The 18,341-nt window shown below is 42.2% G+C and overlaps 1 protein-coding gene across 1 annotated transcript in view; it reads left to right on the top strand.

Moving 5' to 3' along the window:
- ARVCF (ARVCF delta catenin family member) overlaps window positions 1-17,434 on the top strand; it is a gene marked incomplete at both ends in the record, with an annotated part of 132,349 nt that extends 114,915 nt beyond the window's left edge. Inside the window, 8 exons of the mRNA XM_079543922.1 lie at window positions 5,600-5,727; window positions 6,628-6,778; window positions 8,074-8,266; window positions 8,946-9,057; window positions 9,644-9,734; window positions 10,246-10,299; window positions 14,731-14,822; window positions 17,333-17,434. Of these exons, the coding sequence (XP_079400048.1) occupies window positions 5,600-5,727; window positions 6,628-6,778; window positions 8,074-8,266; window positions 8,946-9,057; window positions 9,644-9,734; window positions 10,246-10,299; window positions 14,731-14,822; window positions 17,333-17,434 (923 nt within the window). The remainder of the gene's footprint in view (window positions 1-5,599; window positions 5,728-6,627; window positions 6,779-8,073; window positions 8,267-8,945; window positions 9,058-9,643; window positions 9,735-10,245; window positions 10,300-14,730; window positions 14,823-17,332) is intronic.
- Between the last annotated feature and the right edge of the window lie 907 nt (window positions 17,435-18,341).

Raw genomic sequence — 18,341 nt, 5'->3', positions numbered from 1 at the left:
AAATGTGAATAATAGAAATAGCTACAGTTTGTTTTCTCAGGCATCCTTGTTTCTCCTGCACCACCTTGCCTTCCTGTTCCCTTTCCTTGCTGCTCTTCTGCCTTCCCTGCAGATCAGTTCCTTGTTTTATTTTTGCATTCCTCCACATTTTGAAGTACTGCTGATGTCCTTGTTACATCCTTGTGGCGCGAGGGAGCTGCTTCCCCTTTTAGCTAGCAAGCCATTGCTTTTTGCGTTGTGGAACTAGCTGGTAAACTGGGAGGCATTTATGTAATTGTAGAACTTGTGTGCGACTTAGATTGGCAGGGAAGGTCACACACTGTGGTGTTCCTTTTCTAAACAGAAAATCTCGTAACATTCTTTCAAGCCTGATTTGAGTCTCATGTGTTCCATATTATTCTGGTTGTTCTTTTCAACACTACCCACTGTTGGAGCTCCTGCTTGGTGGTGGATGCTGCATTCTTGACTGAATCTCAGCAGTAAGCGTAATGCCTGTCCTGCCTTGTGCTGCACATTGAAGTGAAAGCTACAAGGACTATTAAAAACCTTTTACCTATTACTGCTTCATCCACTGAACAAGTTTATGCCTCTGTTGTGTGACATTCAGTATGCTTATATGCATCTGTATCAAGGTGCATTCTCCATCAGTGACTCCGGGCATTTGGCTCTGCTGGAGCTGGCTGCGTTTTCACTACTGTTAAGACTTTCAATTAGAAGAATCTTGCAAGTTGAGGTTGGCATTCAAGCTGTGCACCGGGTGCTGAAACACAGCATACAGATGGAGTGGGGCTGATGGGGTTTACTGTGTGTTTGTTTTATTAGTATTGTTTTAAGGATCTGATTGCTGTTTTCACAAAACTAACCAGCTGCCTTCCCCTCCTTCTCCCCCCCACCTTTTTAAATGTTCTGTGGGGTGAGGCATTCCTGGAATGGGAGCTGTTGAACTGCTAGACTGATTGGCTGCTTACGTTCTGAGAATATTTCTGTAGAAGAAGATTCTGAATTCTGGTTCACAACTGTTCGACTTGCAAAGCATGAACTGCGCAGTTTGTAATGAGGTTGCAGCATGCTAGCAACAGAGGGCAGGAGCTGAAAATTTGTGAAGCGTTTCTTCCACAATCAACTTGCTGGTTTCTTTTAGAGACATGATTTTTTACTTCTTTTGGCTCGTAGCTTCCTGCTCACTGAGGCAGCTGCTTTCTTTTTTCTACCAAGTCTGTTAGTGTGTGACCTTGCAGAGACGTTGCGGTTTGGGCTCTCGCTCCATCTGCCGGTAGCTGTCACATCCTGCGCCGAGCTGCCCAGCACAGTGAGCACATCAGCAAGCAGCTCTTGAACTTGCTCGCATTCCTTGTTAGCACACCCTCGATGTGGTCCTGGAGTGCATCTGTTGGTTTAGTTTCATCCCAGGATGTGTCCAGATGGTGCTGCAAGTGCTGTGTGTTGGGAACTAAGGCGCAGTGAGTACGGGCAGTTGGGAAGTTTGCTTCGGAAGTGGTCTGAATTACAACAGTAATGTAAACATCTCAGTAAATACTGCAAGGACAAGTAATTGTCAGAGTTCATTTAAGTGACTTCAGGGTTTTTTTTCCCTCGGCAATTAAGGTTTTTTGTTTTGTTTTCTATTTCCTACAGTGCTCCCTGTGTCCTTCTAATTCATATGACAGTCTCTTGTTTGAAACAGCAAGCCAGAGATTTTAGAAGAAAAAAAATAAAGCATCGCATCTGCTCCAGCAGTAGGACTTAATCTGACCAGTATATGTACGTGTATAGTTTCCTTTGCCTGTAGGGTGATAATAAATCCTAAATTGTGTGAGTTGTAAAGGGAATTAGGTTTAGCAACTTTGCTCCAAAGAGAGATGTCTAAATGTGGGATTAAACTGGTGTATCAGAGAGAGGAACCTGATGAGATAGTTTGTTATTGCCAGAATGTAGTCAAGTATATAGGCACAATGTCATCACTAAATGCTAAAACGAAAGCACGTAAATTTGTGGACGAGGTGATCCAGGAGCTGCTGCGTGTGGCTGAGAGCTGAATGGGCTGGTTTGGTTCTTCAGTTCATTCCTCAGGTTTTTTACGTTCAGGATTAAAATTGCTGTCTGTGCTGTTAGTGTTCTGTGGGCAAACAAAGGATGCTCCAGTTGGCAGCACTTGGTAGGGTGAGCATGGCACAGAATTAATCCCATTGCCCATTTTGAACAACTTGGATGCAGAGAAGCTCGTCTTCCTTTTGTCGTAAGGTTGACACCACAGTGTGTTGGTGAAGGTGAGTTTAATGTGGAAGACCTTTCTTTGTTTACACATTTATGCCAGCAGCTGGGGAGAATGCTTAGATGTTGTAATAGGCCTGACACAGTGACATCAGTGTCCGAGGCATTTTCCATTTATCTAAAAGGAAAAGCTAATATAGCCAAATGGTTTGCTTTGCATTTTACAATGGAGTTGGGGGGGGGGGGGGGGGGGGGGAGAAATAAAAGATTTATCCCCATGCTTTTCCAGAAGGAAACAGTATAGATTGCAACTCAGCACAAGTCTGTAACCTAAGGAAAAGGTCTCATTTATTCTGGGAGAAATGATCTTTGGTAGGGCAGTGCTGAATCTGGGCTTTAACCATAACAGTTTTTTTTTTTTAAGAAAAAGAAAGGCATGTACTGTTTTTCTCATTTGATATATTACCTATTGCTAATGACCCTCCTTTTCTCATTTTCTTTAAAAAAAAAAAAAAAAAAAAAGAGGGGGGGATATAAGCAGTTAGCTATAGATTGCACAAAGGCAGCATTACCTGAAAAAAATAATTAAGATGATCCTGAAATTAAGGAAATCAGTTTAGAAGAGAAGCAGGTGCTTAATGGAGGTGAGACCAGCTGTGCTTCCCAGGAACGTGCTTGAAGCGCTTTGCAGAAAGATGTGCAAGGCCCCCATGCAATGCTGGAAGGAAATTGATAATAACTCAGACAAATAGCATCCTATAAATAGCAGAGCTGGACTCATTAGGACAGGAGATAGATGGAGAAAATACAAAACTTGTTTGTTTCTTTTTAGGAGAGTATAATGCTTATGAAAAGTGTCAGCTTGCTGTCAGTGAGGGAGAAACCCTCTGGTGGAGATGTAACTTTATTGCTGTTAGGTCCTCATCTCTGCTTGTGAGCAGTTGTCCATGAGAGTTGTTCCTAACACTTTGGTTTAGCAACCCCTGCCTGCAGTTCGCTAGCACAGATTATATGCAGTGCTGGCAGCGTGCAGCAGGTGGAGGTCCCCAGGGTGGGGAGGGACATGAGGGAGGAGAAGGTCTCATATATGGTGTATAGCATTTATTAACTCCTTTTAAAACAGATGTTAACGGGGCAGCGTAAATACAGCTGGAAAATGGGGTCATATGGAATGAAGTGAGAATTGCTCACCAGGCAGCTGAGGGATTGCAGTCCAAAGCAGAAACGCGTTGGTGATTGGTAGAAGAAATGCTACGTGTTATTGAACAGTATGGGGACGTTTTTGAGATGCTCTGACATTAGTAAGTAGGAAAAAGGAGAGGCTTCCATGCATGAAGGGAAGTAATGACAAAAAGGGAGCAAGAGGTGCGTGACTGGAATACAGCTCTGTCTGCAGGAGGTAAGTGGAGGTGAGAGGGTTATTGCTTCTGTGTGCTTCTCAGCATTCATACCCCGAGAAGGAAGGAAGGATGTCTAACCAAAAGGGAACAGAAAGGGTAAATTTTAGACTGCACTTAAATCAAAGGAGAGGGCAACTTGTGGGGCAGTTGCCAAGTATGCTGTAGTTATGGCCAGGCAATTTAGAACAAAGCCATCAGAAGACCGAGTACAGAATTGCACTCTGCTCAATGGCAGGCTACTCTGAGCTCAAATACAGACGCAATACATGTTCTGCATGAGTTTTCTCTGAAAATTAATGAACCTACTTTCAGCTTTTTGCATATCTGATTCATGCTTCAGCTAAGCTTCCGTGAAAGGTAACACAGCTTCCAAATTCTGGTAAGCTATCCTAAGAGATTTGTTAAGTGTTAGTGTTCAGGAAAGTAACACTATGCACTTAGCAGGCAGCAGTGCTTTTTCTTGAGGAGTCCTGGGATTGCCAATTCACCTTGTGAAGCAGCAGAGGAGAGAGGTGATGTGGAGGTCATACTGGAGTCAGATAGTCACACTTATTCACGGAACAGAGAAGAGCTGTACAGCTGTTCATGCTTCATGTATTACATAACTGGAGTTTTTCTAAGCATTCAATACAGGGGGCAGTGATCCCAGTGCAAGGAGAGGACAGCAGGGAAGAGGGGAGAAAGTGCTATGGATTGGCAGGATGCCTTTGGGGATTGCCACCTGTTGCAGCTTGCACTTATCTGTAGGTGTCACATAACAGGCAAGTGGTGGCAGTAAAAGCAGTCTGGAGCAGGTTAACAATCCAGCAGTTCAAAAAGCATGGCTGCAAGCTGGAATGCATGTGAGGAGGCTGGACAGGGAATGTGTAAGAAGGCACGGAGCTCGTGGATGCTTGGGCACTGATCAGTTTTCTGGTGTGGAGCAAAGAAAGCCTGGGCTGATAAAGTGTGTCTTCAGAGGGATAGATAAGCCCTGTACATCCAAGAGTGTTAACGTGGCCTTATGTTAACATTAGATGAGGTTAATATTAGTTAATTAATTAATATTAGGTTCATATTAGATGAGGTTTAGGGTTTTGAGATCATGGCTAACATAGTGCCACAGCAATAACTATGATGAAAAATAGGGAAAAGCAGAGCTAGAATGTAAGGCTTTCATTTTAGAACGCTTTTTAATCCTCTTCAGTGACAGAGGATTTCTAAAAGGAAGTTTCTGGCAGTATATCCATTTGATAGAATAGCATTTTTCAGTTCTCTTGCTTCTGGGTTTGATTTGAGATGTCTGAAATATGATAAAAGTACATATTTGAATAGAGGGTGATTTGTGAAGAGAAAGTATTGAACAGAGGGCGTGATTTCTGTTTGTAGGTTTCCTGTCTTACTAGTGGAAAACTTGCTTTGAGTTATGCTACTCGTGGGACAGCATCTTGTTATGTGAGAAACATTCTTTTTGTCTGTACATACAAAAAAAAAGTCTTGTATTAAGGACAAGCTTCACATTTCCTGCTTCCTCAAGCTCGTCCATGGGATGGGATTGTAGCTTGCTCTCTGTGACCTGTTTGTTGATGTCTGAGACAGTTTGAATGAAAAAAATAAAAGGATTGCAAGTTGAAGTTACAGTCTACAGATGGAAAATAAGAATTGTTCTGTCATTGTCTCATGCCACCTTTTTACTATGTGTACTACATGTACTCAACCTGCTAGACAGTTACATAGCATAGCACAGATTTCAGAAAGAATGATCAACTTACCAGCAATCAAAGGGACCTTCAGTCTAGCTGAATGTCCTGTAGGTGAGTTCCCATGTGCACTGCGTTCACAGGAGTGAATGAAATATTCTGAATATGGCAGAAACCCTTCTTTCCATAGCACAGCTTTCTCTCGGCTGCTCTCTGATGTGATTAAATAAAGGTATGTTCTGTGTTTGTTCATACATGCCTTCTCTACTTTTCTCTTTTTACTTCCATTGTCCTCTTCCCCACCTGCAGGCTTTGAATTACTGTACCAACCAGACGTGGTCCGACTGTACCTTTCCATCCTCACCGAAAGTCAGAACTTTAACACTCTGGAAGCTGCAGCAGGGGCTTTGCAAAATCTCAGTGCTGGCAACTGGACTGTGAGTGCAATCTTGTCTTTAGTCATTACTTGATGCAAGTAAAGAACAGAGCTACATCCGTTGTAACTGCACTGTTACCTTGTGCCCTTTAAGAAGGAAGAAGGTGAAGAAATTATTTCCGATTCATTTGCCCACTTAAGATGCTTTGCATCTTCTGAACAGATGGTGTTTATGTGCAAATGTCACTGAGCTCATGACAATTTAACCATGAGCTGGTTTTACTACTTAAACTACTTAACTGTTGCCACGTCCCTTCAGAAAAGCTCATTGTTAGATGGTCCTGTTGTGAATGCTTAATTCATTAGGCTGTCAGAAACTGTACTATGAAGTGTCCTCTGATTTTCTCTCTGAGCCAGACCTACTACTCATCAGCTAATGCTCAATACCTGATCATTTCTAGAGCTGTGTGGCAAACCTGGAGCGAGCAGAAGCCTGAAGATCAGCAGGGTGGTGTTTTGCAACTGTCTTGAATACCTATTTTAAAATCAATCATGAAACAGAGTAAAATAGCACAAAATTGAAGGTGGAAGAAGATAACATGCTTTAGATGCCTTACTGTTCCCTGCAAATGACCTATTTTTCCTAATCCAGGGGAATGTGTTTTCACACTGTGATGTGTACAGAACAGATGCTGGCTGGCAAATGAAATTCCTTCCATTTCTGTCCTCTTTCTCCATCAGCTTACTAAGCTGCAGGCTGAACCTCCACATCGTTTTCTCTTTGGTGCTTGATGAACATGACTGATAGATTGTTTCAGATGCATCAGCGTACACATCTTAACTGGTGTTCACGGGAGAAAAAAAAAAATTGCAGCACTGAAAGAAATGCCAAAGGCAAGAAAGAGTGGGTATATGAGCTCACGATATTTTGTGTTGTTTCTTTTTTCCTTGTTTTGTTCAGTGGTCCACATACATTCGTGCAACAGTGCGGAAAGAGAGAGGTTTGCCAGTGCTTGTGGAGCTACTCCAGTCCGACTCTGACAAGGTTGTGAGGGCTGTGTCAATTGCTTTGAGAAACCTTTCCATGGATCGCCGCAATAAAGACCTTATAGGTATCTTCAGAACTTTTCTTAGCAGGCTGGAATCTTGGATGCTTTTGAGAGACATCTCCTTTTTGTCAGCTGTCTGAGGATTCGTTTCGTATGCAGTTTCTATCACTGCTCTCCAAGATTATTCTGTGTAGCCACCAAGTGAAAGGTTGTCATCTCAGAATGTATTTCCAGTCCACTTAAACAGGCCATGGTTTAAGGAGAGGTTCCTAAGGACTAAAATACAGATTTTTGCTGGGTGGGTTAGCAGACTGCTTGCCTCTTCCTTAGCTCTAGCCGGCACGGAGCGTGCTACTGGTCACATGCAGAGCTTGCTGACAGCTGTGTTCCTCCTTAGGCCCACTGTTGAGATCACAGTGGCTGAGCTTGTTTGGGGTCATGAAGGAAAATCTGAAGTTTTCCCTTTTTTTTCCATCATGACCTCCTTCCTGTGGCAGGTACTGTAGAAGCCGGATACTAAACAACTTACCAGAGACATAGTCTTTACATTAGTTCTTCAGCAGTGCTCACTAGCTCTTTTCCAGTGGGGTAAATACGCATTTGTGTGCATGTAATCAGAAAGGTTCAGCTGTCAGTTGAGTTTTCCTCTGGATGCCTCTGTATTTAACTGATGTCTGTTTAAACTGTGACTTGTCAGACCAGGAACTATTCAGCACTTGTTCAGGGCCATCATCCAGGTTGATACTAACAAGTGGCCAGGTGGAATTCTGCCCTAACACATCAGGTTTCTCTTTTAATAGTTCAGAGGTGTAGCTAGGTGAATGGTGCAGACACACACGTGGGAGTGATAAACTCCCAGCTCCTTGGTTTTTCTCCAGTACCATATGATGTGAAGGCTAACTGCACCCAGGAGGAAATGCTCTTACCTTTGTTGGAAGAAGGTTAATAGATGCGTGGCTGCACACCTTGCCCCAGAAGGCCTATTGGAAGGCTACACTGAGTAAACCATGTGCGTGTATCAGCATGAATATGTGGCGGTAGCAGCAGCTACTGGATGATTTTTGCCTCAGGCATTGTGAAGTATGATAGATGCTGGCTGTAAAATCATAATAAAATCTGCTTTTTTTCCCCTCTTAGCCTTTTAGTATTCGTGATGAAGGAGTTCTGTTTTGGATATCAACTCTTAGTCATCTTGAAATAATAAATGATAAATGCACCATAAAGTCACAGTCATGATGTTCAAAACACTTGCATTATTAATTGTTTTAACCTGGCAAGCACCCTTGAACTTTTCATTCAGGATGGGAAGCTGAAAGGATTACTAGGGCTGACCAGTGGTATCTCTTCCACTTTTCCAGGTAGTTATGCCATGAGTGAGCTGGTTAGAAATTTGCCTAGCAGGCAGCAGAGATCTGCAAAGAACCTGGAAGAGGATACAGTGGTTGCTGTATTGAATACAATCCACGAAATCATTACTGACAGCTCAGAAAATGCAAGATCTCTGATCCAGACACAGGGCATTCAGAAGCTGGTGGCAATCAGCAAGTCAAGGTGAGGGAACAGGTGAAAGCAAAATGTATAAAAACTCACTGCAAACTTGAAAATACCACAATGCACAGTAGTTTTTTGCTTTCTGAAGCTATTCTAGCCTTTCAGAAGTGTAGCTAAACAAATATATACACAATAAAAAGTCACCCTCTCGGTAGATTTGTAACTTAAAAAAAAAAAAATTGGGTGAAAGCCTGTTAGAGCATGACATCTTAGAATATGTCACCAATCCTTTCAAGGATTGCCATTGATGTGTTTTAAATAAAGCGTTTAAGGAGGTGCAGTAATTGTTTTGGCTAAAGGCAGCTCAGACCTTGTGTGTGTTTGTTGTGCTTCTTTTTTTTCTGTAAATAAATCCAAGCAGAATGAAATCCATCTGCTTTCTATTAGTGACAACTACAAAATGAAAAGAGCACCCTGCTGTCCGTGCTTGCCCACGAAGGCAGTATGAAAACACAAAAATGTGCACATTTTGACTTCTTGGGTTCTTTTGTCAGCAGATACCTGTACATGTGAAGAAGTCACTGAATTATTTTACATACATCTTAAAACTGATAAGCCAATGGATAGCTCTGTGAAGTAGTAGGTACCTCCTGGATATTGTTTTGGTGCAGAGAAGTTGGCATGTGGATAGTCCTGTATTGCTTGATACTTAACATTGCAATTTTATTTTGCAAATCAGCCAGTCTCCTCGAGAAACAAAAGCAGCGTCTCACGTTCTTCAGATGATCTGGAGCTACAAGGAGTTACGAAATGCTCTGCAGAAAGATGGCTGGAACAAATCACACTTCCAGGTAAGAATGCTGGGTCTTAGGTTTAGTTAGTAGTTATGGAAATCAGCTGACTGGAAGGTGCCTCAGTGCAGTATTGGTGTCTGGTAGGGAACATGCTTTAATTCTGTTCTTTGAGGTAATGGAAAAATATTGTAACCTGTTCAGTTGTAACATCATGCACTTCATGGATAAGTTTTTCACTGGTCTCTGAAACGTAGCTTTTTAGTTTTTGGAAGTTATGTGGGCCAAGTGCATGTGCTTTGCTCAAGGGAGACTTTGCATGCCTTTTGTCAACTGTGTTTTTTCTCATATGAACTTTATTTCAGGCAGCAGCCCAGGCAGTCACCAGTTCTGGATGTGCAGCCTCCTTACCTAATCTTCTGACAAGGTTGAGCTCCTTTTACAGACCAACAGAGCAGTGGTGTAGATAACACACACAAAAAAAATTCCACTAACAAATCTGTATGAAAATAAAATTAAAAAAAACTCCTCTGCCATGCTGTAACAGGAGTGGATTTAGAACCAATATGTGATCTTACTTCACACTGTTGACTTGTTTGATTTCCCAGAACAGCAGTTTCATATTTACCTGATTTTTGTTTTGAAGTCTGTTTCTGCAACGCCAAAGAGTTCCAAGGCTGCTGCTGGCAGGTCTGGCTATGATGACAGCACTTTGCCGCTGGTGGATAAGAGCCAAGGTTGGTTCTGCTGGTTCCCACTTTCTGTATGTGTTTTGCTTGCTTGCTGAATTTGCCACAACAGTGTTATGGGAAATGGAAGGAAGGGCAAGACGGGAAGGAGTGAATGTATTATTTGTACAGTGCTTTTTAACTCACAGTAATGAGATGATAGTCTGTAGTTTTCCTTCTCTTGCAAAATGTGCACTGCCAATACTGCGTGCAAGTTGAGAAAACAGCAGGATCAGTTAAAATAATCTGGGAGAATTTGGGATGGTTGTAAGGTGGAACTTAAGAGAAGCTTGTTAAATGGAGGTTAGTCCAAAGCAGAAAATAAGGATTTCATGTGTTGTCTGGAGAGCTTAAATTTATTTTCCTTTCTGAATGGATGGCAGCTGAAAGTTTTTCTCCAGGTCTGAATCCAGTACTTTAAGGACCTCTCTGGTTCTGAGACTAATTTAAAAGTACCAGGTGTTGAGAAAAGCAGATGTAACCTGAACAGTTACAGTTATTCCATGCTTCTGTCTTACAGATAATGAGAAAACTGGGAGTCGTGATATGATACCTATGGATGAGCTTGGCCCAGGTAAATTCAGTCATAGATCAAACCTTGTGTCTGTTTCAGTAGAGCACACACTTTCGCTTACAGGAAAGTTCAACTTTCCTTTGAGTCATACTCTGTCATACTCTGGATAAAGTTGACATTTAAAACCAGAATGTTACCCTTCAAAAGGTTGGCTGTTGCTATTTTTTTCCTTTCTTTCCCTTTGTCTTTAATGCACGTACAGTGTGCACACTAATTTATCCACTACTTTAAGCATAGCACAGAAATTTTCATTCGAGCCTCTGTCCCCTTGAGGCAGCTGCATTCTGTGTTACAATTTGGAAACAGGATAAAGTTGAAAAGTTACTTCAAAGTGAGCTTAAATCTGTTCTGCCTCTGTTTTCTATAGGTAACATACGAATGTTGGTACATGCAGTATTCCTGACATTACTTTTCATTTACCTTCATCTGACTGAGCCAGACTTGTCCTTCAGATGGAGAACTTACAGCTGCTGTCAGTGACGTGCTTTGAGACTGATAAACTGCAATTTCTGACTTACAGAATTGTGGGTTTTTGCTTTGCTCAGGCAGATAAAGGCACTGCCTGCTCTCTTGGGAATTTGATTTAATATTTCCAGTACTACTTTTTAAGATATTCATATTAATGCCTTGAAATCAAACTCTTTGATATACTGCCATTTGTGATCGTAGCTGAAAAATTATTAAGTTAGAACCAAGGTGAATAACAGATACTGATTACCTTTTGTATTCTTAGAAAATGAGGTACCACCTGTCCTCAATCCACCCGTCAGTATGTATTTAGCCTAAGGGAACACTAAAGCACTTGTTCTCACAGTGGAAGAAAGTAACTCCAGAGAAGATTGCATGGCAGCGTAACTGCCTGCAAGCAGGTGCTGCACTCTGGGCAGTGCTGAATGTTTATAGGCTCAGGATTAATTGTTTCCTTGTGCTTTCAGGAGTTACTGGTGTATATCTCAGTACCAAGAGAAATGCAAATTAACTGCATATATATGATATCAGGCAGATGGCCTGAGCCATTCTGTTCTGCGATTCTTTCAGTGCTGTTAGAAGATGAAATCTGAAGTTTTCCTGATGCCATCTCCTGAGTACTTTCATCTCCAATATGGCTTAACTTTCTGTGGTTTCAGAGATCAGTTGAGAAGGGAGTGCATGAATTTGTCCAGTAATACTATCCTTAGTTTTAGGAAACCAGAATAACAATACTTCATCTCTTGCCTTCATGCTCTTCTGAATGCTACACGTTACGTATCTCATGCGCGTTCTTACAGGAGAAGCTGTCTAGGATAAGTGTTCTGGTTTTAACCTCACTGTGAATATTGTTCCATTGTGGAGGACTGCCTGGCCCTTTACTGCTATACTGATGTTGCTTCTTTACCAAGACTGCAAAAAGCAGCATGCAGTTGTTATCTCAGTTTGTTAGCTGATGCTTACTCTCGTTCTTCTCAGTAAGGGAAATTAATTCATCGTTAATGGCTGGAGATAAAGAAGGATGTGTTCCACATTGACTGACAGTACTGGACCAGTCAGCTTCCTGTTGTGTGGGGCAATGAGAGCACCTGGGCTGAGCTTGGTTACCTTGGGAAATGGAAAACCGTGTGTGATAAGTTACTGTGGGATGCAGTAGACAGCCTTGTGCAGAGATAGCTCTGGTCTGTCAGACTTGATCAGCTCTGGGCAGGCGATTCTGCACAGCGTCATCTGAAGATCAGCGATGCTTACTGTCGCAGTGCTGCCTCAGGGTGGCTGTGACCCCGAGCTGACTGCAGGAGCGGCAGAACTGTGATCTCAAGGCTGTGCACCAAATCTGAGTCCTCCAGAACTGTACTTGTGCCTCAGCTGAGATGCAGTCAATCTGCCAATGTCATTAGAGAGCTGAGAATTGTTGAAAAGAAAAATGCGTAGTTCAGAAGTTCCTCTCATACCTGCACGTCTTTAGGCATAACTTCTCCTTTTTCTTACCTTCCTTCTTTGTGGGTCTTTGTAAGTTGAGAGCTGTGTGAGAGCATAGATGGATTGACACTCAGAAGGCATTTGGTCATGACATTTGTGATGACATAAGAATGTTGCTGCAGAATGAATGGCAGATACTTGGTAAAGCAATAGAGACGATGAGGAGAAAGGTGAGAGGTGAGAGGAATAAACAAGCTAAGAATGCTAAGTGCCTCTACTGACCAACATAACTTTGTCTATAAACTAGATTATATTATCTGAGAATAATGCATTTATACCTTGGAGCAGTAAGAAAAGCATAGGTCTCCTTCATGCCCCAGAAGCAGAGTTAATTTTGATAAAACTTGCTCAGGATCAGTCTGAAAGATGAGAGAAGCACTCACTAGTCCTGGAGAGGTGTGATCCTTGGGGACGGAGGTGTTACTTTTCTGATGCAGCCTTCTTCAAGACATTACTCATCTTATTAGGTCCAGTCGTGATCTTCTGATCTCTGCTGCCGCATGTCTTGACCGAGTTGTAGCACAGTGCCTGGTTTTCAGAAGCTCGTCTCCATTGGTGCTGATGTGACACCATTAGCATGCAGGGCACACAGCTGACAGAACAAACTTCAAAACCTTGGAATTTTTTGCCCAGTCTTTGTTAGATTTCTGTTGAGCATGGGGTTTTACTTTGTTGTTGCTTTTGGTACTGAAGAACTGCCATGCTCTTAAGCTTTTCATTACTGATGTCTTTATTCTAACCTTGTTACCTGGGAAATACTAAAGCTGCCATACTTCATCTTAATGGCTATTGCTTTCTGGGGGTGGGCTAAAGATTTCCCTTTATGTCTTAGCAATTGATTTTAAAATGTTTTGGGATCACCCTTGATATTAGTAAAGAAATGCAGAGCGATCCGTTACACCGTTGTGAGTATAATTGAAATTTGACTGTGAAGAGCTGCCTCTGAGTTGAGTGCTAAATTACTGTGAGTCAGCATGCTTCCATCATTCGTGTATATACCTGTATTTAGGAGCAATGTACTCCTAACTGAATGATGAATCTTTAATATATAACTTAACTAGTAAGATTCATGCTGGACATTCTGAGGAGAATGTTTGATTATGCATTCCTCCACAAATTCTGGCTGGGTGACTGGATGCAACTGGTAGGCTTTGGGCTTTACTTTTTGTTTTCTCCAAAAGGAATAGCCAGTAACATTAACTTCTTTGTTGTCAACAGAGTGACTGTGTGGCAGTACTTTAAAATCTGTGTACTTCGTGTGTATCTCAAATTCTTTAGTTATTCTTAATCAGCATTGTTAAGTAATGTTAGTAGCCATGATATTATGAGTGCTACCTCAGGTCTACCTTCACTTTGATTCCTGAGACGTGTAGAAAACTTGAGCTCTTTCAAAATTAACTTAACTGTGACCAGCATAAGTATCATACAGAGCTGTGGTGTTTGGTACAAGTCACTCTGGCTGCTTTTGTCATGTGGGCAAACAGAGCCTCTTTGTGCCACGGAAACCCCACAGAAAAACTTCTTTTCTTAGTGACATTTTGCAGCGAGGAATATGCCAAGAGATGCACATTTTGGGTAGAACTTTTTGTGGTCTTCTAAGAGCCCGGTTTGTCAGAACATGAAAACATCAATGATCTCTCAGTTACACAGGTAACAACAAAAGCCTACAGGAATATATAGATTGGAGTGTCATTTACTCCAGATTACGGTGCAGGAAACAATCTATTTGTAACTGATAATGAGGGAAATCTGATGCATCACGAGAAGAAATCCAGGTTTGTGCTGGCTGGACTGATTCAAAGCAGAGAATATTCCGAAATATATAAAGCTGTTTCTTTATAATGCTCTTTCACACTTTTCTTCTGTGTGCTAATCACGCTTTCATATTGTTTCTTAGTTGTCAGGAGAAAAAGCACCATCAGGTGCTGCTTTGGAATGAAAGGCAGTCCTGGCACAGCAGGGTTTGCATCAAGATTTCTTCCAGCTCAACAGTCTCCTTTTCTCAATGCATCGAAAGGGCCTATTTCAAATTACTGTTATGTCCTGTTAATAGTCAAGCTCAGGAAGAGTGGGAACATGCTGCAGAGCATTCAGAGAATGAACACAGCCAATTAATCAGGCTGCTAAGCAAGGAGCACAAGATTTGAGCTGAATTTGGAGCTCATTAGCCACAGGGCTTGAGATGACAACTTGCTGCTTTCCTTAGGCACACTACAAAACTGCAGTAGGTTGGGATGAAAACAGTTCTGCTTGCTAATGAGTGCCAGCATCTGGCAGTGATACAAAAAAAAAAGAGCTTTTCTGTTTTAAACTGGAGAAAGTAAAATTTCAGAGCTGGAGCATATGTGAGAGGCAGGCTGCCAGCATCTTTGGGATTTGATGGTCTATTTTCCTGTTTCTCTGCTGAAGAATACTGCTCGCATCAGCTCTGTTCTGCTCTTCGTTGTGCTCCATGCCTAACTGTCATATGTTCCTCCTCAGATGGCTACTCTACCATCGATCACCGGGACAAGGAGCGCAAATACAAGACCAGCGACAGCACAGGGGACGCCTCAGAGAAAGAACCTTTAAAAGTGAGATTCCCCTTGTTGCTTAATGCTAGTCAGTGCCTTTGGAAGAAACAGAGCCTGGTGTGCTCAGCAAGAGCAGGGCAGTTACTCACTAGAGGGCTGCAAAGGGTTTTTTTGGTGTCTTTGTTTTTTGCTTGCCCAATGTTAGGATAAAAGCAGCGTTTCCTATCCTAGCACTGGCTAACTAGAAATAAAAACAAAATGCTGCTATCCAGTGCAGAAGTAAATGCAGGCAATTGATATGTCCTTGTAAATGAATGAGGTTGTAAGAAAATCTTTGTGCAGGCAGCATTCCCTTGCCTATAGTGAATAACCGTATTCAGTCTTCATTCTGAGAACAGTCGCTTCAAAACATCACACTGCTTTATTGTTTTCACCACGAGAAATACGTGTCAGCTTGTGCATCTGTCTGGGGCGGTGTGGTGAGCAGCGTGCATTTCACCAGCACTCACTGGGAGTCCTGACTGTAGGCAGTGGGTGTGAGCCAAGGAGATGGAGGGGAAGGAGAGATGTGCTTCTGAGTGCCTTCGAAAAACAAATTTAGACCATTTTCTAATTTAACAGCAACAACAACAACGATCTCTCTTCATAAAGTGTTTTGCCTTGAGGGTTGTGTGCAAATGTATCTTAGCGGATTCTGTTGAATTTCTGTTTCATTGCTATGCCTTCTCAGTGGATCTTTTTGTTTAAATGTTGCTTGATGTTTCTAACAATGCTGTGGCCATAACTTCTCCCTGGCCTCAAAACAAGCTTGTAAGGTAGGTCATTTCTGAGGGGAAAAAAAAAAGATTCAGTGAACCAAGAATCAGTGATAGGAAATACCATTGTTAGTCTGTAAAAAGCTGCCTTTAATAACCTTCAGCATATTGCTGATAATATCAGAAAATCCAGGTGATTTGTGTTCACTGGAAACAATTAAACTTGAGTGAATTGAAAGAAAAACACTGTATTGAAGTGAAATTAAAATGTGATTTACAGAAAAATCTTTCTAATGTTTGTGGACCAGGAAGATACCCTTCTGTATCAGTCCGCCTATGTGAATTCATGCATTTCTTTCTGTGTTCATGCATTTCTTTCTGTGTCCTCCCTTTCTGTGAAGGTATATGCTGGAGCATGGCTTAAATCCAGCTGCAGTTTTAAGCACAGTTCGCTCCTTTTCAATTTGCCGGTTCTGGGTATGGTTGCATTCTGCTGGAGGCTGCCCAGTGAAACTCTTTAATATAATTGCTCATTGTCCTGTGTCAACTCTGCAGTGCCAAACATGGCTTCCTGTTTTGAACCAGTGAGCCCTGACTAAATGGTCTGGAGTAATGTGGCTGATGTGAAACACTGATCTCTTAGATTCAGCGGGAAGCTCACTTCCCACCCCTTTTCTCTTTTGAACAGTCCTAGAAGTGAAAATCAGGGCAGTAGGTTGTTTAGGAAGCCTCTGCCACTCAGAAAGCTCTTTGATAAGAGAGCAGCCGTTACAGTTTTCCTGTTTAGTCATCTTGCAGCTTCTTTGCTAAGTCCAGATGTGTGGTAACGCTATTAAAGTAATCCACCAGTGATCACCTTCCTGTCTAAACCTTCCCAGTACGTTTCTGCTTGACAGGGTCTGGTGAAGACAGAAGAGCACGCTCTCACCTTGCCCCTTGGAGGTGGTTGTGCTCCCTCATTTGTGGGTTGTTTATTTTTTTTTTGCAACTGATGCAACCTGATTACTGAATTCAGAGCATGTGCTCCCTCCTCCGGTGTTGCTCTGAAGTGACAAGAGATGGCCCAGCTCGAACCAGTATCAAAGGTGTAAACTTTCTGTCCCCTCATAACAGTTGTAATGTGTATCATGAGGATGCAGTGAGAACAGATGCATTAAGTGACACGAGTATTTTGATCAGTACAAGCTTGACAGAAGATGTCTTTCCAGAGAAAATAGGCTAAGGCAGAAGAGTTAACAAATACTTGTTATTTTTGGCACTCAGAGTTCATGGACATGATTTTCAAAGTCATATCACTCAGCCCAAACTCAGTGTGTGTCTGAGGTGAAGCACAACCCAGCGTTCCAGGCAGCAGTCGCTTTGCTTTTAGAGGAACAGGATAAAAAATACCTCAGTTATGTGCCAGCCATACTTTATGCTACCTCCTGGTTTTAGGGATAAAGGGCTGCCTGAATTCAGCTTGTTATGTGCCTCAAAAACAGTCACTGGTGCGTCCTCAGCTGGAGCAAAGTCTGAGTAGCTGCTACTCTTCCTTTTCCCTGTCCTGTGAAAGAGAACTCTGGGGTCTTCTGGTCTGTAAACTGTTCAATAACCAAGGCTTTGCGGCTCAAGAGTGGCCAAGCATTTTGAATAAGGGTGGCAGAGAAGTGCAGCCTTTGGCTGCTGCAAATGCTCTTGTTGGTATTGTGCCTTTGCTGATCTTGTTTCTTTCTCCACCACTAATTTTCCCTTGTGCTCCTTTGAGCTGACTTGTTTGGTGGCTTTGTTTGATTAATCCGCTCTGTTTTGCTTTTAACTCCTCACCCTGTGCTGCAGAATGACACAAATAGGAAAAACATTAACAGGAGTAACAGGGCTTCGGTGAATCTGGTGGATGCTCGTGACATTAAACCCCAGCCTGTTGACTCCTGGGTCTAATTTGCATGCATGGTAGGTCATTTTAATGGTAATTGGTGCTAGTGATTAACTTGTCTTTTGCATGATCTGTTTAGCTGTGGAATCTCTACAAGGCTAACTGCTAACTGAGTCCTTTCAGAGAAAGGAAAATGCATTTGAAAACGTGGTATTTATATTATTTATTGTGTCTTTAATGAAACTCAATCAAACACTCCTGTGTGATTAAAAAATAATCTGTCAAATAACCAGACAGCACAGTAGTATCTTGACTGATTGGCTGTCAGCCAGAACGTGGAATATTTCTCCTGGAAGGCCATGGGAATGAATTTAAATAGTGTGTTTCTACTTCCAACGATTTTTTTTCTTCCCTTCAGACTCATTAGAAGGATTAGCCTGAGACTAAAAGAAAAAGCTTATCCTTCTCTGTTTATGGATGTCCCCTGAGGTTCCCTAGAATTACAAAGCCATGCCCATCTGCAAGAAAGCTGCTGCCTGTGCACAGTTACTTTGCAAGGGGAGGTGATATTGATTGCACAATAAACATCAAGCTCCCACTTCCCAATTCTTCCTTATTCTGTTAAAGAAAGGCGCCATTTAGTGGCCTTACAGCTCTCTGCCTTTGCCATGAGCCAAGCCCCTTATAATGTCACTATCCTTCCTTTATTTCCTGCTACTGCTAATCTGTCTCCCGCTGTTTTGCTAGACAGTGCTCTACCCTGGTTGTACCATCCGTCACTGTCAGACGTGATGCCCCATTTGGAATAGCTGATTTTGTGCCCCTGGCTGGCTGAAGGAACACCTAAGAAACGGTTGCAAAGGCCATTGGAGTGGACAATAGGCCTTTGAGGCTCAAATTCCAAAAAGCGGAGTGTTGTCCACTCTCATAATCAGGCATGGAAATCGCATGCAGTAGTGGGAGAGAGGGCTC

Source organism: Tetrao urogallus, assembly GCF_951394365.1.
Source record: "Tetrao urogallus genome assembly, chromosome: 17".
Classification (NCBI taxonomy): Eukaryota; Metazoa; Chordata; class Aves; order Galliformes; family Phasianidae; genus Tetrao; species Tetrao urogallus.
Note: the sequence above shows the minus strand (reverse complement) of the source record. Positions and strands in the feature narration are given on the sequence as shown.